General features: G+C 46.0%; 1 protein-coding gene across 5 annotated transcripts in view; it reads right to left on the reverse strand.

Moving 5' to 3' along the window:
• Positions 1-26355, reverse strand: part of DGKG (diacylglycerol kinase gamma) — a 197507-nt gene that overhangs the window by 87873 nt on the left and 83279 nt on the right. For 4 of the 5 annotated variants that reach the window (XM_015567631.1, XM_006754153.2, XM_006754155.2 and 1 more), the window contains 9 exons: positions 25551-25667; positions 24377-24469; positions 22236-22295; positions 19802-19881; positions 18554-18628; positions 15779-15864; positions 11035-11124; positions 8871-9031; positions 1263-1327 (listed from right to left, as the gene is read on the reverse strand). In XM_015567631.1, coding sequence (XP_015423117.1) covers positions 1263-1327; positions 8871-9031; positions 11035-11124; positions 15779-15864; positions 18554-18628; positions 19802-19881; positions 22236-22295; positions 24377-24469; positions 25551-25667 — 827 coding nt within the window. The remainder of the gene's footprint in view (positions 1-1262; positions 1328-8870; positions 9032-11034; positions 11125-15778; positions 15865-18553; positions 18629-19801; positions 19882-22235; positions 22296-24376; positions 24470-25550; positions 25668-26355) is intronic. The other variant, XM_006754154.2, reaches the window with a different exon arrangement.

Consider the following 26355-nt stretch of genomic DNA (forward strand, 5'->3'; position numbering starts at 1 on the left):
GAAGACAGTCATCTGATCTGTAAATCTGTGCCTATAACAGGAGAGGGGCTGAACATATACCTGTTGAGAGTGTTTTGTGAGTGTGCATGATCTGTGTATGTGAAGGCCATGGAATATGCCTGTGACAGAATACACACCCTAAGAAGATTAGTTCAGCTACTATTAAATGCCACAGATTAATTTTCCTGATGCTGAAGTAGCTTCTTATGTTCAGTTTCTGATCTCTAAAAAGACTTTCTGCTTTCTGGCTAACTTCCCAGACTGTGGGGTCAGGGGGAAGGAGTAGGAATGAAAATGATGGAGCTTTTCAGGAATGGGCTTTAAAGGAATGTCTTCAGATAATACCAGACCACTGCATTAAAGAGAACCCTGAGGGGTAAACTCAGCCCATCAAGCTCAGTGTGAGTCCTTCCCCACCTGTCTGAGGGTAGAGTGGGGCCCAGAGGTCATCTTGAAATGGTACAACACAGAGGAAAGAGAAAAGATGGAAATTAACTAACGTGAAGAAAAAAAGAAAGAAGGGAAAAAGGTAATTTATCAATCCCAGGAACAGCTATGTGCCAGTCATCACTCACTTCTTGGAAATCCCTCCCGCCAGCAAGGAGGGTTTGGTTTTATTTGCAAATGATCTTTTTTTATTTTTTCCTTTCTCTTTTCATTTTTGGACCCCTAACTCAGGGTGCGAAGGCTGGGGCTGGGTCCTGGGATCTGGTGGGCGCCGGTTCCGCCCTCTATAGGGCCTCTCTCTGCTGCCCTCTGCTGGCGGGGGAGGCGGAGGCGACGCCCTCTCCAACGCTGGGAGCTGCCACCCCCTCGCCTTTGAGACCGAGAGAAGCTGAGGCCCCTGTCCCGTCCCCACTTGCCCCCCTCCCCAGAGGAATCGCGGAGGCTAGGGGTGGGGGTAAGGGTGGCACATTTTGAAGCGGCCGGCAGAGGCCCAGGAGGGTTCCTCTTAGCCAAGCGCAGACTCCACTCCTCATGGCCAGCGCATCACTCCCTCCCACCCCCACCCCACCCCGCCCCATTCCTCCCTCTGCACGTCATCCTCTGGGAGGGGGCAGGAGGCTAGGCTGCCGCAGGTCTCTGACATTGTGTTCTGCTTGGAAATGGAAGCCCTCCTTCCGACAACGTGGCAGGAAAGTGAAGTTCCTGGGCTGCCGGGCCAAGAACACCTCGGAGAGAGCAGGTGGAGGCCTCGGACTGGACCGCGGTTCCGCTCGGGGCGGGGCTCGGGCAGCGCTGCAGCCCAAGGGCCCTCTTACCTGCTGTTGAATTTTTCGGGGTGTTTCTCCCTCATCACGTGGAATCTGTGTGCAATGGAAGCATCCTGAAAGGGAAAGGGACAGAAAGCAGATCCCTGGTTAGTGGTCATGACGGTGCGATGTGGAAGGAAGGGAAGCACAGGCTCTGATGGAAACCCCACAACTTCAGGGAAGAACAGCAGGTCCCAGGCTGGGGGGTAGTGCCCCCCATGCGTGTAGACTCCTGGCAGTACTCCCCGCTACCCAGCCATACTTTAGGGTGAGCGAAGGGGACAGCCACTGCCCTTTGAGAAGAGAGAGGGGGTCTGGGTCTGTGAGCAGTGAGAACGCCGAAGCTGGCGTGTGTGTGTGTGTGTGTGTGTGTGTGTGTGTGTGTGTGTGTGTGTGCGGAGGGCGGGGCTTACGGAGGGCGAGCCTTTGGAAACATCTTGCCATATCTTTTAAAACAATACTCTTTATTTCAGAATATTTTAAGACTCACAAGAAGTTGCAAAAATAGTACAGTGAGTTCCTGTGCCCCTTCCCCCAGTGAGGCAGCTTCCTCCAGTGATAACGTCTTACATAACTATCATGCATTATCAAAACCAGAAAACTGACGTTGGCAAGATGCTCTTATATATTAACTCCTAACCATCCCTAGTAGTAGAAATAATTGTCGCATTGGGTAACGTGCTTAATAGTTTTTTTAAAAAAATCTGTTTAAACCTCTGGCTTCTGCTTCTTGATTGTTCCTGGAAACAGCTCTCCCCAATGTCAGTAAGAGTCAGAAGTGCCATTCTAGGGGCACTTCGCTGCCTTCCTCTTAGCACATCCCTTTGCTGCATTCCCGGCCACCTTCTCCTCAGAATTCACAGTGAGGATGGCTCTCATGGCACATGATTCTGGGCTCTCCATCCTCGGATCAGAACTTCTTAGCCCTGAGTCCAATCTGTAGCCCACACTGCATCTCGCGTCCTCATGGTTGTTACAGTGGGGCTTTGACTTATGAGTGTCCCGACTAACGAGTTTTTTGAGATACCAGCTGTCTCTCTGCCCGATTTTTTGCATTGAGTTGACAGAGTAATTTGAGTTAATGAGCTCCCTAACGAGCTCCTTAACGAACTCGGTCTCCAAATGAATTAAACTCGTAAGTCAAGGCCCCACTGTACGAGCATCCAGATACTGTCCCTAGTATATCTCTAGTACCAACCCTGAGCTTCAGACCTGAAAATGAGAACTCATCTTTCCTCCTCAAACTTGGTCTTCCTCCCTTGTTAAAGGTCTGGTTTTCCAGCAGAAGACTTCATAACACCCCTTTCCCCCCTCAGCCCCATGGCACATGCCAGCACTTTAGGTGCAGTTGATGGACTACAAAATATATGAATTAATTTGGCTGGGGTTGGCGGAGTGACCAAAAAACAAGAGAGCTGATTCAGATGTGTTCAGGGGAAAAATACAGAAACTCATTTACTATAGTATGTGGCTAAAAGAGAACTGAAATTTCATACAGTGAATTTTCAGCTAGTGTATATTAATTCTGGCTCTTAATATAGAAAATCTACAAATTTCTTTCCCTGGATTTTTTTTTTTTTAACATAAGGAGGTAGAGTGCAGTGAAGAAGCATTTTTTGAGCATGTGCTGTGTAAAATACAAGTTAATGGTGGGGACCGAAAGTCTAGAAGCTAGTGAGGGGGCAAAGAGGAGCTTTTGTGTTATTTATTCTTGGCAGAGGAGTGAAGCCAGCTAGCAACCCACTACTGAAAGGTAAAGTCAAGGATCTGGGCTTATTTTGTGTTGGCAAATACTCCTTGCTGAAATCATGTTTTAAAAATGTTATGTTTAAACTAGGTACTGACTTAGTTTTTAGTTTAAGACACATCAGGAGTTGAAGGTCTTGGTTAGGCAGGCACCCCAGTGGACACACAGCGGGAGATGAGCAAGCCCCCAGAGGCCTTTGTCTCCAGGGCCTGCGCAGCCTGCTCAGCTCTCCTGCAGCTGCACTTCATGCTGCCAGACTGTGCGCCCCGCCCTCTCCCTGAGCAAGTTTCAGTGAACACTCTGAACCAAATTCACTGACATCTGTCAAATGCTTCTCTAGAATTCAAGAACATATCCCATCTGCTTGTGTTCCTTTGAAGCACCAATTTTCTTCTGTCAGAAAAAAAGAAAAGAAAAGAAAAAAGCAATCACATGTTGCCTGGCATGATTTGTACTCCATGATTCCCTGCCCCAATGCTGCTGCGACGGGCTTTTGGCCTTTTTATTCTCTGGGACATGTGCACAGACCCCTTTCACTGTGTAGTTCCGATTATCTTTGTTTTTTTCATAACTAGGTTTTTCAAAAGTTCTTTTTCACAAAGACCAGCTTTTACAACATTATTAGTCAAGTATGTGGGTCCTAATTTGACAGTGTAATTCCTTGGTAAATGCACAAAGTGGCAAAGGTGAGCTGAGCAGTTCCTTTGCTGTTCAGTCTTGGAAGGGAGAGGGATAGCAAGTTAGAAACATCAATGAGAGAGAAACATCGATCAGCTGCCTCCTGCACACCCCTCACTGGGGATGTGCCCACAACCAAGGTACATGCCCTTGACCTGAATCGAACCTGGGACCCTTCAGTCCACAGGCTGACGCTCTATCCACTGAGCCAAACCAGGTAGGGCTGCTGCTCAGTCTTGAAAAGGCAATGCAGGCCAAGGCTCTGATCATGTTTCCCTACCTGGAGATCCAAATGAGAGTCAAGATTCACTTTTACCCTCTGTTGAGCTTCTCTCTGTCAGGTACTGAGCTGGCTGTCCTTACACTCAGTCGTGATTTCATTTAAATTTTAGAAACCAGTGCTACAATGGTTCAAACCGCTTTTTGGTATTTATTACAGCAAAAAGAGAATTCTGTTCTGAAGGGAGTGGGTGGTAGATGGGAATTGCAAGCCTGTGGATGTGATGATGACATTTCTGATGGCCTCACTCTCTGGGGTGCTTTCTATGAAGTGTGGGGTAAAGACAAGATGACAGCGGTGAGGACATGTGGCTACTCTTTCTCGAACTAAAACTCCAATCGCACAGTTGGACAAAATATTTTTGTACCCTTTCCAAATCTAAGCAGCAGTGTTTGAACTCTGAAATGCTGGGATGTCTAGGCCAGTGATGTCCCGTAGAGATAAATTTAAAATTTTTTCTAGTAGCCACATTAAAAAAGTAAAAGGAGAGGAAATTAACTTTAATAATATATTTTAATTAACAAATGCTATCCTTATAACATGTAATTCATATTATAGTGATATTTAAAATTCTTTCCTTCATATCACATTTTTGAAATTTAGTCTGTATTTACACTTATAGCATCTCTCAATTTAGATCAGTCCAATTTCAAGTACACAATAGCCATGTGTGGCTAATGGCTACTATATTGGACAATGCATTTCTAAACCAATTTGACAACTTATGGAGATAAAAAAGAAAGGAGACAAAATAACCAGATTATTTGAAGTTTGGATATTCTGAAAAATTCTGGCAGATTGGGGGATTAAAAAGAGTGGCGAACTCTTGTCCAAGACACCTTCCAGTGAGTCCCATTGTTTTAGTGCCTTCATGGCTCTCACAGGTGACAGACAAAAACCTGAGGCTGAAGGAGTCCAAAGGTGCAGGGACAATGATGATTTTTTAAAAATATAAATTCCCTAATGGGTAAAAGGTGTTCCATTGTAGAAACTTGGCTGGTGAAGTCTGATAAATCCAGTCTGTAAGGTGGAGAATGGCATGGGTTAGTGTGATGACTATGGCCTCTCCTTGGCCCCCGGGGCCCCTCAGCATTAGAAATAGATCTCATTGAATCAAGGGATTAGCTGTTCACTCATCCTGGAAGGCTCAGTGACAGCAGAGCCTTTGAGACGTTCAGAGCTACACATGCCCCAGGAATTATTTCAGTCCCAAACTTCCTGTCACTGATACCTGGCCATCCTGACATTTCTGCCAATCCAAAAATAAAGAGCAGAGACGAGGAGGCCAGAGAAGTCAGAGGAAGTAGCATCCTGAATGACTATGTTTAAAATCTCCTGCCAATGGATGTTATCAGGGGGACTGAGAAGGCCAACTATCTCCACGCTTCGCCGACAGGAGCTGGCATGTACAAAGGTTATGGGAATGTGGTGACAATGAGGCCATAGTCACTCCTTGCTTAGGCCAGGAGCGTTTTCCTGGTTTATCCCTCCATCTATTAAATGGGTTGTATGGTAAGAAGGGGACCAGTGAACTGTCAGGGCAAGTTCTTTACCACCTATGGGCTCCACAGCAGCGGTCATTGTCATCACCTTTGTAAGTGTGAGGCAGCAGACATTTGATATTAACAGATATTCCAAGTCCTTCAAAAGAGCCAAAGACTTTGCACGGCTCTCTTTGCCAAAGGAGTCTGACTCTAATCATCATAAGGAAGTAAAACTGTGGGTTGGTTTACATACCTACTTCTCATCTTACAAAGTTTGGGAAGTCAAATAGGGAGCAAGAGCTTCTGCAAATGTCAGTCCCAGGTTCTGTTAGGGTTGTGTGTTGGCTACTTGTTTTCTCAAGAATTTCTCTTTCCAATTTTTAAAGAGCGAGCACACAAACCCTGCAAACATTATATTGCGAGAAGGCTAAGGGCACACCAAGGAGATAAAAAAACAGCCCTGGTTCCTCACTGCTTTGCAATAAAATATTAAATATGCACAAGCTAAAGATGTGTGGAGGGATTATAAGAAAAGGTGCTGTGAAGTTCTTCATAATTTGAAGGATGAACAGATTGGATTATTGTAAGTCAGCCCAGGGCAAATAAATAGCTTGACCACAGAGTGTGATGGAGAATCTGTTTACATGAATTTCCTTGGGGGACAATTAGCTGGCCTTCTTCCCTCCCTTCCCAGTTTATTTGCAATAATGAATTAAAACCATGATCAGTGTTGGCTCTGGGGATTAGGCTTGGTTATCTAGTTGAGGGGAAGTTGTCTATTCTCTTATTGTGTCCATCCATTTGGTTAGCTAATACTAAATGAGTGCCCCTCTCCCCCTTTTGCATATGGCACTGTGTAGAGACAGGCAGGGGTATTTTTGGCAACCAGAATCTGGGTGTGTTAAGAGAGAAGATTTGGGGCTGAAGGCAGGTCACTTGTCCTGCAGCTCAGCTCTCATTTCTGGCTGGTTGCTTATAGGTACTGGTTTCCCTTGCCTGTCTTTTCTCTCTTTTATTTCAGTTCTGGTTTCTGCTCCTTGAAGAACTACTTCCTTTGGCTATTCTCTGCTCTAATGAATGGTCTTCACTCACTGAAGACTTCATGGGGACCATTTACATCAGAATTATCTCAGGGGCTTATTAAAAATACAAATTTCCAGACTTTGTCAAGACCAACTGAATCATTGTAAGGAAGTAAAACTGTGGGGTGGAGTGGACTCAGGGAGTAGAATTTGCATTTCTGACAAGGGGCATAGGTGAGTCAGCACACACTAAATTTTGAATCATCGCCATCCCCCGACCCAAATGCTGCCGGTTTGGTGGCATGAAGACAGAGGGGTTTGTGCAGAGGCTGCAGGGCTCATGGTTCACAGCTCAGTGGGCTCTGGATCCAGGCAGTAGTGGTGCTGTGGCTCCTGGCTTTATCACTCTGTATCTTTCTAAGCTGTAGCTCCTTCTTACAAAGTACAAAAGAATAATGACAATACTTACCAACAGGGAAACTATGCCTGGAGTGCAGTAGGTACCTAATAAATGTCAGCAAGTTATATTCTAGTTGTTATAGGCAAAATACTTGAGCTTTTGTGAAAAGGTAATGATGGGAAGCCCCCTGGATGCCAGATATGCCAGTCATGCCTGATTTATAAGAGGTGATGATTGCATGTTCCCATTGGGGGAAGTGGAGCCTAAGCAGGTGATCTGAAAAGGAGAGGGGCCTTTGAGCCAAGAAGAGGAGGGAGGAGTCTGCTAAGGTCACTAGAGTGATGGAAAAGGCCTAGGGAATGATGTCTCCCCGACCTGAGACTAAGGGAGCTGAGGAGATAAACAAGAACAGGGCACAGAAACCCCTGAATTTACCCCTAGTCCAACACCTCCATCCTTTCAGAACCCGATTGTGGGTCCAGCAATGCCTCCCTTCTGTTTTAGTAGTAGAAAAAGAGTGCTGGATTAGGAGTCAAAACATGAAGGCAAATCCCTTAATTTGTCTCTGTTTCCTCACCTGTGAAATGGAGATAATACTGCCCTTCAGGGCAGTCATAAGAATCAAGAAAATATCTGTAATTATGGAAAATTAGAAATTCTATAAATCTAAGGTATTATTACTAATAGTAATCATTTCTGCTTCCATTGTTCTCTTTCTCCTATTCTTATTAAAAAACAAAATCCTTTCCTTAAACCTGCTCTTGCACAATATCTTTATCATTTCCTCTTCTCTCTCTCTTTTTTTAACCACCAAAATATTGTCAAAAGAGGCATAGGTGAGGATGGTTGAGGAGTGCAGGTATCACACAGTTGGAGTCTGGAGGGACTCAAATACATATGGAGCTGGACAGCTAAATTCCAAGACAGGGACACCGAGTAATGAGCCTGGCTTCAGAATGAGGCAGAGCATGTATGTGCTAGCTCTGCCCTTTCCTGGTCCAGTGTCCTGAGGCCTCACCTGTAAAATGGGGATAGTGGGGACAAGATTCCTGCAGGATTGCTCTGAGGACTAGAATACATAAAGTCTGGCACGGTGGAGAGCACACAGTAGGAGCTCAGTAAATGCTACTGTCTTTGTTTCACCTGCCTCCCAAACCCCAGCTCTATTTTTGGCAGTGTTGGATCCCTTTTCTCTCCCCTCCTGTCCCCAACAGTTTGGGAAGCAGCGTCCACCCCATCCTCTTTGGATCAGAAGTTGAGTTCATCAACACAACGTAACTGTGCTGCATTAGATGTGCTGAGGGCTGCAGGGAGCAAGAGGATTGTGGCATTATGTGTGTGTGTGTGTGTGTGTGTGTGTGTGTGTGTGTGTTGGCAGAGGGAGATGGGCACACTCAACCAATCCCTTCGATCTAATGCAGCGAGTGCACTGATGGGATAAGTACAGAGGGCCATGGGAGCATCAAGGAGGAGCACAGAGCTCAGCCGGAGGGGTCAGCCAGGGGAGAAGCCACAGAGATTTGTGAGCACTTGGAATGTGGGGAATGGGGTTGAGATAAAGGGAGAAAACAGGAGAGAAGGAATTCTGAGACCTAAGTCAGTCAAGCTGCTTGGACTCACGCAGTCCTCCCTGGAGGACAGAGTTACATCTCTGAAAGTTTGTGTGAGAGTCTCCTGACCTCGCCCCTTGGTTATTTCTTGGTGCTGCTTTTCTTTAACTGCCTCAAATTATCAAAAGGATAAATATGTCTTTTGAAAAATGTCCTGTCTTTTCTTCAGTTAGTTAAAATTATTGGAGAAGGAAATTCCTATATAACTAAGGAAGGGGCTTGGTACAGTTAAGGTGTCCAGATGCGAGGATGCTTGGACATAAGTCAAGGCTGGAGGCAGCCGGGAGAGGTAAAGAGTAGGGAGACCAGGCCAGGGGGACAATGGTGGACCAGAACCTTTCCTGCCTGCCCAAGCATTTCTCTTCCATGCAGAAAGGCAATCCATGGCCAACTCACCACACCAATGGAGAAGTAGTTGTTCATGATGTCGTATGGGACCTGGTCCCCGTTCTCCATCTCCTCTCTGGGGATGACTTCCAGGTGCCAGCGATCCAGCATCACCAAGGGGCTCTGCTCAATTTCCTTCAGGATTTTTGTCAGGCTTCCCCCTTCATAGCCTGTGGAGCATAACATTGCATTTGTCCCAAAGCAGAAAGCTAAGTTGTCGCTGATGTACAGGCAGTTCAGAGCAGGGAATCCTGTGGGCATCTGTGACCTGGAGTCCCCCAATGTGCCTGTGGGCCAGAGATACTTAGGTTCCCTGAGCCACAGAGAAGGAGAGGGCAACTTGGAGCAAATAGAAAGAAGCTGGGGAGATTTGAAAGCCAGAGCAGCAGGGGAGCGGGGCGGGGCTGGCCAAAAGTGGGCAAGCTATGTTGCTGAAGCAAGCCCTGGAGACTTGGGCTGGGTGGTTGGAAAGCTGCATATGGGAGAAGGGAGGACCCATTTCTAGACCATGTCATGTCAGAGAGGGACAGTGTGGTAGACAGGATTTTAAGATGACCCCCCTTCCCCCACCGATTCCTGCCTACCCTGGGTCCCATGAATAAGGGGCAATTAGGTACATAATGTGAAACAGTTGACTTTGAGAGAGGAAGAGTATCCTGGATGGAGCTGACCTAATTGGAGGAGTCTTCAGAAAGGACTGGGCTTTTCTTAAGAAATAGATTAGAAGCTTGAGAGGGATTCGACATGAGGAAGATTCTCTGTTGCCAGCTTTGAAGATGGAGGGACCACATCTGGCAAGTCATGAGGGAGGCCTCTGGCCTCTGAGAGTGGTCCCTGCAGACAATCAGGAAGGAAACAGGTCCCCAATCCTACAATCACAGAGAACTGAATTTAGCTAATCACCTGAGTGAGCTTAGGAGCAAAGTCTTCCCTGGAAGCTTTAGTGAGACCAGGTTTCAGCCTGTGAGGGCCTGTGCTAGGGCTTCTGAATGTGAACTAAAAATGGGTGTTTTAAGCCTCTACATTATGATAATTTGTTATGTAGCAATAGAAAACTAACATATAATGTGAATTGTAAGTAGTGAGAGGTTAATGGGACAGACAGTCTTTTCTTTCAAATAACACTTCTATGTTCCTGCTTACTTTCGGGGCAACCTTGAAGAGTATTTTCAAGTTGTCAGGGCTTTGGTCAGCAAATTAGGGGATGCCCTACAAGATAGCTGTGGTAGCAGCTACATAGTGGAGGGCCTTAAAACTATCTGGGAGTGCAGGCTGGGTTTCCTGCATGAAATTGGTGCCGGTGTCTGCTGCCTAATGCTCACAGTGCGGGGCCACACTCTGCCTGTCTCTCTGAACAGACGACTCTTTTCTAGCCTCAGTGTGTGGCCAAGGACTCTGGTAGCTCTTCCAGTGCTTGCCAACTTCCTTCTAGGCTGGATCTCACTTGCTCTGCCCCTGAACATGCACCAGCCTCTGAACACTGACTGCTGCCTGGCCTGGTTTTGAATTGCTCTCTGAATTGATCAGCCATTCTCAGTCTCACTCTGATTCTACCCGCCAGACTGGTTTGTGGGCTCCTTGGGCTGATCTGAACTTCTGCACTTTCTGGAGCATGCCCAGCTCCATGGGGGTTGTTGTAGTTTGCAAAGATCTCAGCTTAGCTCCTGCCTATTGCCTTGTAAGCTGGTTACCACTTTGAATTCCCCCTTCTGAATTTTTCAAAATGAGGGTCCATGGCTGGGAGGAGGGGGAGGCTAAGTTGATCTGGATGCTGTCAATAGCCGGTGATGTGGCCTTTCAGTTTGCATTCTGAGTCCTAATTCAGAAGAAGATCAGTAATTTGGGAAGGGGGAATTTTATGCAGAAAACACCTGTCTAAATGAGCCCTACTGTGAAGAGTGCTGGGAAGGAGACTCTATCTTAAAGTTGACTTGTTCTACTGGGGAAGGCAGGCAATAAGCAAATAGTTTCAGGATGACAGGAAATGTAGTCAGGGGTAAGCATAAGACTGCCATGCAGGGCAGGGAAACAGCCATGAAGTCTATCTGACCCCAGAGTTGAGCATTAGTCTGTGGAATGTGATCCCTAGAGGGAAGTTCAGCCTAGCTCTGTGGAGCATCCCTGTTGACTGGAAAGCTTGTCCCCAGGGGAGTGCTGCTCCTGGTAGACTCACCTCCTCCCCAGCGGAGACATCGGGCCAGGTCATTTCCTGTTCCAAGAGGCAGGACAGCCACTGGTGGATGCTTTGCAAAGTTGGCCTTATCTGCAACCCATGAAGAGGATGAGAGAACCACATGCCATGGGATTACAGAATGTCCAAGTTATCTAGTTATCCCTGACCTGATGCTTGAACCCTTCCATAGTGTTCTTTGTTAGAATACCTCCCATGATGGGGAACACACTACTTGCTGAAGTAATCTCCTGCATCTGCAGTGTGTAGACCAGTGATGGTGAACCTATGACACGTGTGTCAGAGGTGACACGTGAACTCATTTTTTTGGTTGATTTTTCTTTGTTAAATAGCATTTAAATATATAAAATAAATATAAAAAATATAAGTCTTTGTTTTACTATGGTTGCAAATATCAAAAAATTTCTATATATGACACGGCACCAGAGTTAAGTTAGGGTTTTTCAAAATGCTGACACGCCGAGCTCAAAAGGTTCGCCATCACTGGTGTAGACCATTACAAAGGGTTTTCTCATAGTGAACGAAATCTGTCTCCTTGTAACTTGCATCTTTTCATCAGAATTTCACCCCAATCCTTTCCTTTGGGGTGACAGCAACCTCAAAAATCATTACTGCAGTTTGTGCAGCTTTAATCCTTAGTGATAACCAGCACTTGTTACATTTACTCCTCAGACCAACCCTGCAGGGTCTTATCATTTTCATCATAAATGAAGACACTGAGGAAGAGAGAGGAAAGTAACTCCAGAGCCAGGATCCAAACCCTGAGCTCTAGAGCTCCAAACATGCTCCTCCTTTCTTCAAGGACTGGGCAGGTGCATAGATAGTAGCACAGGTGGGTTTGAGACATCAGGGAATAGTGAGGCATTTGGAAAACTGAAGATGTCACACTTAAAGTCATTCGTGTTCAAAAGTTTAAACATAGCAGTGTGTCTAACAGAAAACCTCCATGTGTCATTTGGCACCCAGGTAGCAGTTTGCCACTTTCACCTCCTCCCAGACTTGCAAATACACAGATTCCTAAATTTATTTTCCATGCTGGTGTGAAGCAGCATCAGACCGAACCATTAGAGATAGCACAGAAGACCATGTATGTTTTAATCTGGCTGAAGATCTACAGAAGTTTATGTTAGCTGATTAAGAAAGTTGGAAGAGGTGCAGACACCCATTGGGCTCAAGAAGGTGCCTATTTACATAAACCTCAGTTCATCTAGTGCCAGGGACAATGAATGATATTATGGGGAGTGCTGGTAGGGGGTTGGGGTACTACAGGAATCAGCATCCTACATGAGGATCATGCTAGGGTTGCCCCAGCAAAACAGGAGTTCATAGGTCCCCTGGCTTGTCTGACTTGAGCTCTGGCAAAACCCAGGGCTGAGATTATAAGTGGGAGGGTTAAGATGGAGGCTGGAGTAAAGCAATGGACTTTCTCATTGTTCCCAGAACCCATAGTCAGTGTTTATGCCTCCCTACCTTTGCACACTCTGGTCCCTTTGCCTGGAAGACCCTTGTTTCCTTAGATCTGCTCTTTCTTCTGTAGTCAACCATCTTCACAGTGTGGAGGATAGAAAGCTGGATGCCATCCTAGGTTTCCCCTCTCCCTCACCCCACATTATTCACTCATCAAGTTCTGTGAGCTTTCTCCCTTAGCAGATCTCCAAGAAAACTTTTCTCTCTATCCCCATAGTGATGCCTGAGTTCAGGAATGATATGATTCCTTCCCACTGGTGTGGTTGCAACTGTCTCCTCTTGGCCCCCTCAGCCTCCAGTTCCACCCCCTCACGTGTTTTCTACACATTCGCCAAGGTGGGAAATCCTTGAACCACAAGCCTGATCACGTTAGTCTATTGCTTTCACACTGTTGGGGCTCACCCCTTAGCATGGCACACTAGGCCCTTCCAGGCTCTGCCTTCCTCTCTAGCCTCATCCAACCTCCTCATCCATCTTATCACTCCAACCTCCCATCCAACATGTCAACCACATCTTAATGTTTTCAGTGCCTTAAATCACAAGCTCTGTGTGGCTCATCTCAGATGCTGCCTCTGAGAGTTCCTCCCTGGTGGCCCTAGTCTGGACCAGGTTCCTCTCTAGAATGTTTCTTTAGCATTAGGGACAATCTCATCACAATGTCTTGTAATTGACTATTCATTTATTCCCTGAATGTACTGTAACCTCCTGGGATCTATATCTCATTCACCACAATATCTCCATACATACTTGCTGAAGGCCTACTATGTACTAGGGCTCTAAAAGCAGGTAAAAAAAAAAGCTATGACTTAGGCTTTCGTGGTAGTCGAAGGGGAGAGACAGAAATTAATGAGGTCTTCCCATAAATTTCAAATTTATGCTGAAGATGAAAGGAGTGTGGTCCGATAATAAGGTGACAGAGGCTGGGGATATGTCAGGAAAGGCTCTCCTGAGGAAGCCACACTTTGCCTGAGATCTGAAGTAGAAACTGACCAGCAAAGACCAGGGGAGCATACCAGACAGGAGGAACAACTCGGGCAAGAGCCCTGTGGTGGAAGGGGTGGGTCTACCAGTATCCAAGGGTCTGAGAAAGGAACTGTGTGGCTTGAGTAGGGAGAAGGATGGAGGTATAAGGCTGGAAGGGTGGGCAGCTGCTAGACCACGCAGATTCCTGCAGATCATTTGAAGAGTTTTTGTATTTATTTTAAGAATAATGAGAAGCCATTTATGTGCTTCACATGCATCATGAACCCATTGACATTTAGGTAAGACCATTCTGGCTGTAGAGGGAGAACAGATCAGGGAAGGGACCAACTGGGGTGGTAGAGAGCACTGAAGAATTGCTCCAATATTTCTTGAATGAATGAATGAACACTGTGCCATTATTCCTCTTACCACTGATTTTTCCTCCTTGACCCACTAACCTGTAAAAAGCAGATAATCTCACATGACCTTCTTTCTTTCTATTTTGAGCAGCTTCTATCACCTGTGTCCTCTGCAGATGAATTTTATAAAACTTTTCACCAAAGTCTACTTCCTCCTTCATGATGGAGAGGGAACCATGCAAGCAGCCCTCAGTACTGCAACCATCCATCCTCTGCTGATCAGCTTTTCTTTCCTGACTCCCAGGGGACACCTCCCTCCTCCCACAAACAACTCAAGCCGGAGGTGACAGGAGTGTGTGGGTGGCTGCTTGGCAGGGCTGTTTCTATGGAAACCAAAGTGCCTGTGAGGGAGCCAAAAGCAGCAGGAGTGCAGGTGCTGGTCCCACCCCTCCAAGGGGTCGGCTTATGACCCCTGGAGGACAGCCTGCCCTGCCCTGCCCTGTTCATGGTCCATCATGACCTATCCTTGGTTCTGTTCTTGTCCTCATTTCCCACATCAGTCTGCCAGCAAATCCTATTGGCTCTACCTTCAAAAGATATCCAAAATCTGACACAAAATTATTGGTAATTTCATTTTATTTTTGTTTTTCCATTTAGAAGCTTAAATGGAGCAGGCATTATAGTGAAACTTTTCAAAATAAGGTACCCAGTTAGATGTGGCAGTGTAACAACTTAGTGTACCAAGAAAATTTTCCAGCTGCAGTCTCCCCATCTCCTGTTTCTGCTGTGGTCCAAACCATGGTCACCCCTCACTTGGGTGACTGCAGGAGCCTCCAAACTGCTCTTCCCTCAGGTGTCCGCATGGCTCACCCCGTCCAAGTCCCCATGCAAACATCATCTGCTCTGAGAGGTCTTCCCTGACCACTAGGATTTCAGTTGCAGCCCTCACTCCACACCTGTGTTCCCTTTGCCCCCTCTTTGCTATATATATATATTTTTTTATCACCTTCTGATATATTATATGTTTCACTTACTCCTTTGTTTATTGCTTGTGTCTTCCCTGTAGAAGGAAAACTCCTTGAAGGTGGGATTTTTGTCCATTTATTCATTGTCTCAAGGAGAGCTTGGCACAGAAGGTGCACAGACAATATTTGTGGAATGAATGACAGGAAGAAAGAAGCAGCCCAGGGCTTGTCACTATGGGCCCAGTATTGGACTTGAATGATGGCTCTCCCAAGCTCTTCCCTTTTCTGTCCTTATGTCCACATCCCAGTGTTTATCTAGGTTCTCCAGGGTTAGATCTTGAATATGCTCTCGTCCCAGGATTTCAGAGTCAGTCTCCATTACTTACTGGGGGTGGTGTGTCCAAGGACCCATAGATCAGGCAGAGCTGGATTAGGAACCCTAATTTTCAGCCTGGGCTCTCACCACTGCCCCTCTGATTTAAGTGTGTTGGACACAGCCCAATGTGGCCTTTCTTTGCTTGCACTAGTCTGCACTTTATATATGTGCTTTCTGGGCTTGGACTCTTGGTACTCATCTCAAGGTGATTTTCCCTGGAACATGCATCTATACTTAGTTCTTTGGCCTTTATCCACCACCTTGGCTCTGCCTGGAGTCTCAAACCTACACGCCTCCCTCCCCCCGGACCACCCAATCTGGCCTGTCCTGCCATTGACCAAATCCTGGGCATGACAGATGTTTTTGAGGCAAGGCCTGAAATAAACTATTCCATCTGTACCTGTGGAAATCCTTCCATGGTCTTGTTTCTTTGTTTTTCCACCCAAAGTAAATATTTAGTCAAGCATTGGTCCAAGAGTGGAAACAAGGATGAGCAAGACATGGCTACATTTCTCTTTCTTTTTTTATTGCCTTCTTCAGACTTTAAATATACTTACTATAAGTAAACTGAAAAGGTCCTCCCAGCCCATTCTTACCAATGCAATCCAAAATCCAGCCAACTGTCCCATCTCCTCCGCAGGCCAAGACACGGAAGTCTGGAGTATCCCGGAAAAAGTTCAGTCTGGGAAGTAGAAGAAAGGCCCAAATGGTCTTGTTTGCTAGGATCTTTGACACTACTTGAGACAGAGTCCCTCCACCCCCACCCCTTTCCCTGGGAGTATGTTATAACCTTGATTCCTTTTGGGGTTGAGAGGGTCACTTAATATTCTGAAATCAGAACTTACTAAGCAATACCATTGAATATGAATCTCAGGGGCCATCCTTGTATAAGGAGAGTCTGACTCAACATTCAACACAGAACAAGTTTTTTTTTTTTTTTTTTCCTATTCTCTATTACTGGGGCAGAGGAATCCATATTTTGCTTTTTTTTTTTTTTTTTTTTTGCAACAGTACAACTAACCTCCAACACTTTGACTCCACTTTGGCTTTCCTGCCTGCTCTTTCCCCACAACTGCTCCTTCAAATCAGATGCACTCAACTAGCTACATCTTTATCCAGCTCTCTTGTGGGTCCAGACCTAAGTGCAGTGAGCACTTAGGGGGCCTTGACCCTTTAGAGTAGGGCTGTTAACTCGAAGTCCATGAACTTCCAAGGAGTCTGTGGGTAGAATCCAGAGGACTATGAACTTGGAGATAAAATGTTACATTCTTATCTTTCCTAAGCTCTAACTGAAATTTAGCATTTTCTTCTCTTGTGAATGTAGGTGACATATTACCAATACCCATGCCTTTGTCAGGCATCAAAATCACAAGTATTTTAATGTTTTCCTACATTAATACTACCATTAATACTACCATTAATGTACATCACTGCTTTGAATTTACAATAGTTATTAGACCTGCCTCAGGAATTTGCTACATAATGTGTTAGTAAATCACATATATTCCCATATCGCACATTTGTTTTCTTAACATTTTGATAACTATTTTCAATAGAATTAGTTTCCCTGATTATATGTTAAAAAATATTAGTCTGAGAAAGGGTCCACAGGCTTCGTCAGACTGCCAATCAGGTTCCTGCCACAGAAAGATTAAGAACCTCTGTTTCAGAGCAAACGTGACCTGTGGACATCTTGGGGTGGGACTTGGGAAGTGAAAGCTCAATGTTTCCTCCTTGCCCAACCTGGTGGTCTCAGAAGATCCCTGGGTTTACTGAATCACTGCTGCAGGTGTGGGCAAACTCACATTCTATTTTCTATTATTTGTGCAGAGGAATCCATATTTTGCTTATTTTGGCAACTGTACAACTAACCCTCTCTTCCCCTTCCTTCCCTGCTCTCCTCTGGAAAGTGAACTCTGAGTGGAGGCTCCATCACCTACACAGCCTGTCTGAGTACAGACTGACACCTCTGAGATACTCAGCACAGCAGCCCTAGAAGGTGTCACTTGGCTCGTCATCCAGGGCAAAAACAATTTAGGGCAGATGAGGTTAAGCAGGAGCACTGCATTCAAGTATTAAAATGTCTTCAAAGAGAATGGGCTAGTAAAGGTGTCCATATGCTGCTGCTTAGTCACAGTCATCATGGAGCAGTCACTGGCAGTCATGGTGACCATGATGGCACCTGCAACAGCATAGGTGGCCCTGTTTTTCTTTTGTTGTTGTTAATTTTCTTTTATTGACTTCAGAGAGGAAGGGAAAAAGAGAGAGAGAGAGATCAAAACATCAATGATGAGAGAGAATAATGGATTGGCTGCCTCCTGCATGCCCCCACTGGGAATTGAGCCCACAACCCGGGCATGTGCCCTGACCAGGAATCCAACTGTGACCACTGAGCCACAGTTAGTTTTAAATCGTGGCAGAGGTGCTGAATCCACACTCAGGTTTCTTTTTCCCTTTTACTGGGTCTTGCACTGCCACTGCCATAAATGATAGAGTTGTGTCAAAAAAACAAAGACAGAGGCAGATTCCCTTTTTAGAGTCCTTACAGCAGCCCTTCCGAGGGTCTTGCTGGACCCAGTATAGAAGGCGGGTTAGGAGGCTGGGCAAAGCGTGCTGCAAAGCCCAGCCCAGCGGGCACAGATCTGAGGACCTGGAGCCGAGAGAGCCTCTGGCCAGCACTTGTTTCTGGTGCACAGTCTCTGTGTGGTAAGAACGGCCTTTGAGAGCCTTCTGCCTGATGCTGGAGGGGTCGCTGATTACAGGGTCCTGCACCTCATCATGTTAGTGCTAACACGAGGCCCTGTTCCTCCCTCCAGACCTTTCATCAAGGTGCAGAAGGGCTGCCTCCTGTTGTCACTCTCCCTCTCTAATGAGGAGTGAAAGAGCCAGTAGACAAATGATAGGAGAAGGGTCATAGAGTACTTAACAATCTCTAAAATGGATAATCCAGAAAAAAGGTGATTTCATTGAATAACCAATTGTTTTGATCCTAAAATGACCCACAACAGAATTGCAGCAGAACTACTGAATAACAGTGAAAAGGAAACTCTTTCTTCCTCCTTGATGACTCAATATGAAGACACCAGCTAACACAGTCCTGCAAATAACTTAAAATAACGTACCAGCCCGCCCTTCCTGTCAATCAAATGAATAGCACATGCAGGAGGCTACCTCCCAGAGTTAAACATAATGAGAATTCCTGAGTACCGCCAGGAGGAAGGGTAGATATAAGGAAAGGAAGAGAAAGTGAGTAAAAGGCAAGAAGGATAAGTACACAAATAAAAGGGGGGGGGAAGGTGACATAAAGGTATACTCTTCAGAGACTTAAGGGGAAAGTGGAGAAATTAGGAGTAAGAATTGTATCTCCATACCCTGGAGTAGGCCCCCCATTGTCCAGGTTGAAAACTTGTTTGGGGTTGAGCAGATAGTGGAATTTCCGAAGAATTCTATGGGGAGAAAAAAAAGAAAGAGAGAGAGAGAGAGAGAGGCAGAGAAGGAGATATCATTATGAGAAGCCACAGTAGGGCAAACACCTCTGGAGCACATTGATGGTGGGAATGAGAGTCTGCTTAAACCCTGCTGCAGAAAAGACTGAATGCAGGCCCTGCAGACCCTAAAGTCCCAGCTTTAGCAGGCATCCCTCATGCCCTAACCCCCTGGTTCAAGGCCTCTCCACTCTCCAAGACTCTGCCCCTCAATGCCAGAAGTATCACTCTTTGCCCAGAAGGCAGGGAACTCAGAGAACAGAACTTCTATTCTCCTAACGCTTTTTTCTTCATGGAGATCTTCTCTCAAATGTTCTGTATGTTCTAGGTTGTACAGTTCTGCTCCTGTGGACTATACAAAGGCATCAATGGAAAAGCCACCCAAATACTGGAATCAGGAGGAAATACAGGAGGTGGGGCTGGGACAGGGGAGGGCTGGGGGCAATGACCACACCTAAGCTTGGCTTCAAGGCTCAGCTTGAGGCTAACCAGGTCAGTTCAGAAGCGATGCTCTGCCCCTTGGACTGGGGTAGGGGTCTCATAGTTGTTTCTGTAACCTTACTTATCATTTTAAACCTGGATTCCAAACCCCCATGCCATCTGTACATTATCCCAGAGCTGACAGGACTGGGGGCAGCGCTGCTTTGCCCTTTCTCCCTCTCTCCTCCAACTCTCTTAGTGCTTCCAGCAGACTGGGCATTTCCTTCACGGATGAGCTGAGTGCCCTGTTTTCTCAGGGGCTCGATAAGCCAGGAGGTCCCAATCGGTGAGTCCTGCCACATCTCTTAGTCAAGAAAAGACTTGAGAGACTAGGAAGTTAACAGGCATCTCAGAACTTGGTCTGACTCTGGGAGCCATAATAATGGCACATGTGACAGGCCCTAGGCTAAGCACTGTGTGTGTTTTAATCCTCACAACCACCCTATGAGAGGAGAAATTCTTATTTATTTACAGAGAAGGGACCCAGGGACATTAAGTCAGTTGAACCAGGTCATCAAGTGGTTAAATAGGAGGGCTGGGATTTGAACCCAGGTCTGCCTGTCTCTGTTCAGTCCACTCTATCATGGCTGAGGGGAAGAAAGGTTCCAAGTGAGGCTTTCTGGCCTTTCCATTTTGAAAAAGAAGAGAACATACCTTTCTCCTTGTCTCCCTCCACTCTTGGGGTTCACCAAGACCAGCAGGGGGTGGGTACCCGGGGTGGGGATGATCTTGTACTTAAAAAGTAAAAGAAAAAGGAATTAGCTCTGTTTCAGCCAACCAGGGGAATGAGATGAGAGTTTATACTAAGACAGCATCTGGGAGAGGTGGGTAGGAAGCAGTTACAGTCATGGAGGAGAGGATGATGGGAGGTAGGTCTTTGTCCACTGGCTGAGTTTCTGAGGGGTTAAGCAGCTAAGTGTCTTCAGCCTGAGTGGGCTTTGAGTGGTGTGAATGGTGACACGGTTTGAAGAGATGGGACAATGGCATCACAACTTCAAATCATTCAACAATGGTAAGACATTGTGCACACAGCACAAAATTAGATGTTGTGAAGGATACAACTGAAAATGACCTTCAACAGTATGGCCATCTGGTCAAATTCCTAAGTAAAATAACACTCATGAAGTTAACCACGAATTCCCCCAGCACCAATTTTCCTCCTGAGCCCTGATTCCTCATTTCTCATTGTCCAGTGGGTACCTTCAACCAGATGTCTTACCATCAGGTTGCTCCAAACGTCAACATATCCCAAACCTGACCTATCTTCTTTCCCCATCAAACTGGTTGTCACTCTTGGCTCCCTGCTTCAATTTAAATATGCCATTATTATTTATCCAGTCAACCAGGGAAACCCTGTTCTGCCAATTTTTTCCCCTGGAACGTCCCTTTCTCTCTGCAGCTGCCGTAGCAACCATACTGCTCAGGCATTTCCCAGTTCAGGTTAAGTCCTATTGGCTGCCCCCAGGATATCATATGAGTCATGCCACTCTTGCTCAAAAACCTTTAATAACACTTCATTGACCCAATGATAAAATCCAAAACTCCTAACCTGGCATCCAAAGCATTTCAGTGTAGCCCCATTCAACTGTTATCTCTTAATCACTCTAACCCTCACTGCAGTTCTGGCCAAACACGGCTTTTACCCTCGAGAGTGGATCTGCTCACCCTGGTTTCTTCTGCTCAGTGCCCTGAAATTCCCTCTTCTTTCTTTGCAACCCCAGGTTCCAGTGCAAGAGCTACTTCCTCTATGAAGTTTTCCTTCGTTACTGCAACTAAAGCTATTGCAATTGAAACATCAAATACCTTCTGGGTTTCTTTTGTTTTTGTTGATTTGTTTTCCATTTTCTTAGGTAAATGTCTCAAAAACAGCCACTGGATCTCAAATGCCTCCAAAGCAGTGTGTGTTTGTGTGTATATATATAAATAAATCTTGTACCAAGGACCTCATGACACCAGATACAGGAGTGAGTAGTCAATCAATACTCATGGGTTTTGCTAAAGGACACACTATACAGAGACACAACTGTGCTCCATATTCACTAATGCTCACTTTCCCAGATCCCAGGCTGAAAATGCAACAAACCCAGAGCCATGCTGTTTGAAACAGACAGCACCAATTATTATGATTTTTAGGAATATTCTCATCTGCCTTAGGGTGAATGTCTGTGTGGAGCATCTTGGGGCCTGAAGAGTAATTTTTACTTCTGGGAGTGGTATTCAAAATATTCAACATCCTGTAGAGCATGGGCATTGCCCAATCAGTGCAGATGCAGGCTAACCAAATGGATGCCAGTTGTAAACAACTGGTAGGCCTTCATTGTGTGTCTGTCTGTCTGTTCCACTTGACCTTCTGTCCTTATAGATACCTGGAGTTTTCTCACATCATTAAGATCCCCCATCATTATTGCTTATGCTTTAATTTTCTAAAAACACTAATCTGCATGTTGTCATTGAATCTCAGGGAACCTTTGGGGGTAGGTAGTGCAGGGATTACTGTGCCCCTTTTTAAACAAGGAAATTTAAGGTTCAGAGGAAGAGGAGGAGGCCCTCATTTCCTATTTCTTTCTTAGTTAGTACTCTTTGTAGCTCCCCTGCAATCCCTGGACCTCTGTGGAAGGCACAAAGATAAGGTGTTTATTGGTGAACCTAAGTGAAAATGAGTTCTTAAATATGTGTTTCAGGATAAAGAAGAATTTTTGGATACATTAGCTTCATGTTGGCCTATTGCTTTCTGGAGACAGCATGGCAATCTTGGAAAATCTATTGTATATTTTTAGGCGACACTCTTGTTATTTTTTTTTTAGGGGATGAGCATATTGGAGTTTCTAAAGCAACTTGTTCTTAAAAAGGCAATAAAGCCAATTTGGCCCGCCATGGGCTCAACCAACCCCCCTCGCACTACTTGCCTACAGTGTGGTGGTCAAAGGTAATTCCAGAGGCTGGAAATAAAGTGTCTTGTGTGATATAACTGATATAATTGATCAGATGAGAAAGTAAATAGAAAGAAAGAAGCACCCAAACCCTGTCTTCCTTTCCACAGCCCTGGACCAAGTTAGGATGAATGATCAGATTCGGGATACTGAGGTACCTGCATTACAAGTTCACCCTTGGCTGACGTGTCACCATCAGACTTCCCACCTTGCCTGTCCTGTGAGAAGAGAGGAAAGATAAGCATCTTTTGAAAAAAAAAAAAGTCTAATATAAGAAAAAGGAATCAGAAGAAAAACAAATGGTTAACAGAGAGAATTAGAAAACCAGTACAAAATGAGGAGTGCTTCAAAGTGGGGCTTTGGACCTAAAAAAAGGAAATGCTCCCTTGTGGGTTTCTCGAGGACTCTCGAGGTCTCTGTGATCATTTGCCCTGACATTAACATTGAGACTCTGGAATGGAATGGACATGGGGAGAGGGAACACTAAAATTGACAGAAATCTACTTTGTTGATTTAGAAGCTTGAGCTTTGAGAAGCAAGGTCTTAGATCTGGCTTCTCAGCTTAGCACTATCTAAATGATGTCATATTGAGAACGGTATTTATTTTTTAGTTGTGTTTTTTTTCTTTGTTTTAAAAATTATGATTATTATTTTTGTGGAGGTTTATTTCTCACATAGTAAAATGTTCAGATCTAAATCTCCAGCCAGATGAATTTCCGCCCTTGTTGCCTCTTCAGGTGTTATGCTGCTGTACTCTGAACATCTTATTGGTTTTGCCTGGCTTTTGAATTTCATAGAAATGGAATCACAGAACATGCATTTTTATTGATTTCAGAAAGGAAGGAAGCGGGAGAGAGAGATAGAAACATCAATGATGAGAGAGAATCACTGATTGGCTGCCTCCTGCACGCCCCCGATGGGGGATTGAGCCCACAACATGGGCATTTGCCCTGACCGAGAATTGAACCATGCCCTACTGGTTCATATGTCAATGCTCAACCACTGAGCCATGCCGGCTGGGCAGAACATGTCTTTTTTGAGTCTAGCTTCTTTTTATCAGCAGTATATCTTTGTGATCAACCCCTCTTTGCAATTAAACATAGCTTTTTTTTTCCATGTAGTATTCCATGATACAAATATGCCTCAATTTATTTATCTATCTACTAGAGGCCCAGTGCACGAATTCGTGCATGGGTGGGGTTCCTCAGTCTGGCCAGCGATTGGAGCCAATTTGGGCCGTCTCACCCTGTCCCCATCAGGGCCAGTGGTCAACGTCCTGGCTGGCCAGCCCAAATTGCCCCCGGCTTAGGGGAGGGGCCATGGGAGGTTGGACGGCCAGGGGTGATTGGGGCTGACTGGTGGGTGGGGAGGGGCTGCAGGAGGTTGGCTGTGGGAGCACGCTGACCATCAGGGGGCAACTCCTGCATTTAGCATCTGCCCCCTGGTGGTCAGTGCATGTCATAGAGACTGGTTGACCGGTGGTTCTGGTCACTCTGGCCATTCAGTCGTAACGGTCGCTTAGACTTTTATAGATATCGATTCTGTCATTAAGTTTGTTTCCAGTTTTTCACTGTTGTCAATAAAGTTGCTACAAACATTCTTGTGCATGTATTTTGGTGGAAAAAATGCTCATATTTCTCAGATAAATATGCAGGACAGGACTTATCAGGTCATAGAGTTTTGTATTTCCAACTTGATAAATGCAGCCAAATGGTTTTCCTTCAGTTTTTTAAAGAGAAAGACTAACTGGTTAAGGATGAGATGTGAGGAATTGGTGGGACTTGGCAACATCTTTAAGAAGAAAGGGAACAGTTAAGATGTTTGGTGCTTAGTTTGAAAGAGAAATCTTCAACACAGGAGACAGAGACAATTGCAGATGGGGATAAAGGGAGTTTAATTTTGCTGCATCCATTTCCAAGTAGGGCTGAGACACCCAAGTGGAAATCGTCAGGGCAGATGTTGGGATGTAGGAGAGAGGATGACAGGAACAAGGGTGGCCTGGGAGGCCTGGCCTGTGCAGGTGGTGACTACCTTGAGCTGTGCTCTGCCTGCCAGGTGCTCTCCAGGATGGGCTACTTCAGAGCATTCTGGGGGCCAGCAGTGGGGACCACTTTAGTCAGGGGAGTTTTCCCTCACAAATTGGTGGACACAGCATGGACCTCATTTAAACTTGTACTGAAAACACAAACCCAAGAGTTGTTGAGGAAGCCCTCTGAGGGGGGTGAAGGACTGAATGCTGCATATGTGAAATGTGCAGGGTGGGGGGGGAATCAGAGCCCTGGTGGGCAGCAGCACTTACCTGGGTAATGGGGCAGATCGAGGTGGGCAGCAGGATGTGGTCTTTGAGTTCCCCACCATCACACACTGTGGATAATTCACATTTGCGGTGAAACTGGAGGAAACAATGAAGGTGAGAGTGAGTGAAACAGACCAAGGAAATTTTAATATGGGGTTTAGAGGTTTACTGGAGAGGCAAACTATCTAGTGCTCTCCAAATCCTGATGCACTCCTGGCTTTGGCAGTATAACTAAGTGTGTGTGTGTGTGTGTGTGTGTGTGTGTGTGTGTGTGTGTGTATGGTGTGTTGTGTGTGTTTTGAGTGTGTGTATGTGGCATGTGTGCATATATGGCGTGTGTGTGTGTGTGTGTGTGTGTGTGTGGTATGTAGTCAAGGCTGCCAAATCTTCTGTGGGCTGATAGAGGAGACCAAGTGCTATCCATAGCTGCAGGCCTGTCTGTGGCCCTTCACTGTGGCACCCCATGTGGATTCCAGCCCGCCCCCTCAGATTTTTGCTCCCTAGACTCTGAGACACTGGAAGGAAGGAGATCTTGTTGAACAGACTCATGAGAGGCTGGAAATAGACCTTTTGACACAACCTCTGCATCTTAAGAATTCTGTGATTTACTTTGGAGATGCGTCCTTTTTGAGGGTGATCAAGGGCCTTGGTCAAGGGGACAAGACATGGCACTGAGTTAGCTGTGGTAGCAGGGTGACCTTTGGCAGGTTCTGGGTGTCTAGAGAGGAAGTGGACATTGGCTGTGGCTAACGGTAGCAGGTTCAGGCCTCTGGCCCAGGCAGTGGGGCTGCTGTAAAGAGTGTGCCTTCCTCTGTTGCCTTGAGGAACATAATTTTGGTGTCTAATTCCTCACCAACTCTGGTGGTGCCACTGGCCCCAGGTGACACCCGGATGAAGGAAGTTAATGGTCATAGCTGCCTGGCTACATAGATAGTGGTTAGGCCAGCTTCTTAAGCAGCCCTCACTCCTGTGGTTCTGGGGGGCTGTCTTCTCTCTGGAAAGCTTGTGATTCACTGGGCACTGCTAGACTTAGGACATTGAATGGGGCTCTGGGCCTCCCAGGTGTCCCCCCGGCTCTGCTTATGCCCTTTGGCAGGATGTCCACTGCTCCTGGGCTGCAGCTTGAGCAAAATACCACAACTGAAAAGAAGCAGGGCTGCCCTGAGCACCAACCCACCGTCTTCCGGCACCACACGCAGTGCCACGCGGTGACACTCTGGTAGCACTTGATACTTTTGTGGCACCGATCACACTTGACCGAAGAGTTCCCTTCCACCCACGCGTGCTGCATCACCTGCAGAAGGGAAGGGAAGGATGCCAGGGAAGGCTGCAGAACCACTCCCCGGGCCTGGGCCTGAGGAGAAGGGTCTGGAGGTGCACAGAGGGGTGAGGCCAAAGGGGTTGTTTCCTGTTCAGTTTATGCACTGATTGGGTGCCAGGCGGCTTTGCTGCACTATGCTGACACGCTCTCTCCCTGCCTGACCACCATTTTGTTCATTGAGGCAGTTGGAAACCATTTTTCCTGAGTTTTGAATAGCTCATTCACCCTGGCAGTCAAGCCTCTGAGCAGCATCTTGTCTGGCAATCCATCTGTCTGTCTTGCAGAAGTTCTTGCAGAGTGAGGTGCTCATGTGCGCCCTCTTTTGGAAGGCAGAGTGATGCAGGGAAACAGGAGGGCTGGGGCCACAGACAAAATTGGTTGGAATCATTGATTTTCCATTTGGCAGTAAGGCGATCTTTGTCCAATTCCTGGACCTCTCTGAGTCTCAGGTCCCTCGTCAGTACAAATGTCATAATAAGTCCTTCCTCTATGTTTTCTAGGAGGATCGAATGAGATACCACTGATGGGTAACTTCCTGTCAGCCTCAGCAGCCCATCAGAACCATCTGGAGAGCTCCTACAAGTTCTAATACCCAGACCTCACTGCAGACCAACTAAAATTGAGTCTCTGAGGATGGGAACTGTTAATAGGTTTTAAAGTA

This window comes from Myotis davidii, unplaced genomic scaffold, assembly GCF_000327345.1.
Source record: "Myotis davidii unplaced genomic scaffold, ASM32734v1 scaffold1252, whole genome shotgun sequence".
Taxonomy (NCBI): Eukaryota; Metazoa; Chordata; class Mammalia; order Chiroptera; family Vespertilionidae; genus Myotis; species Myotis davidii.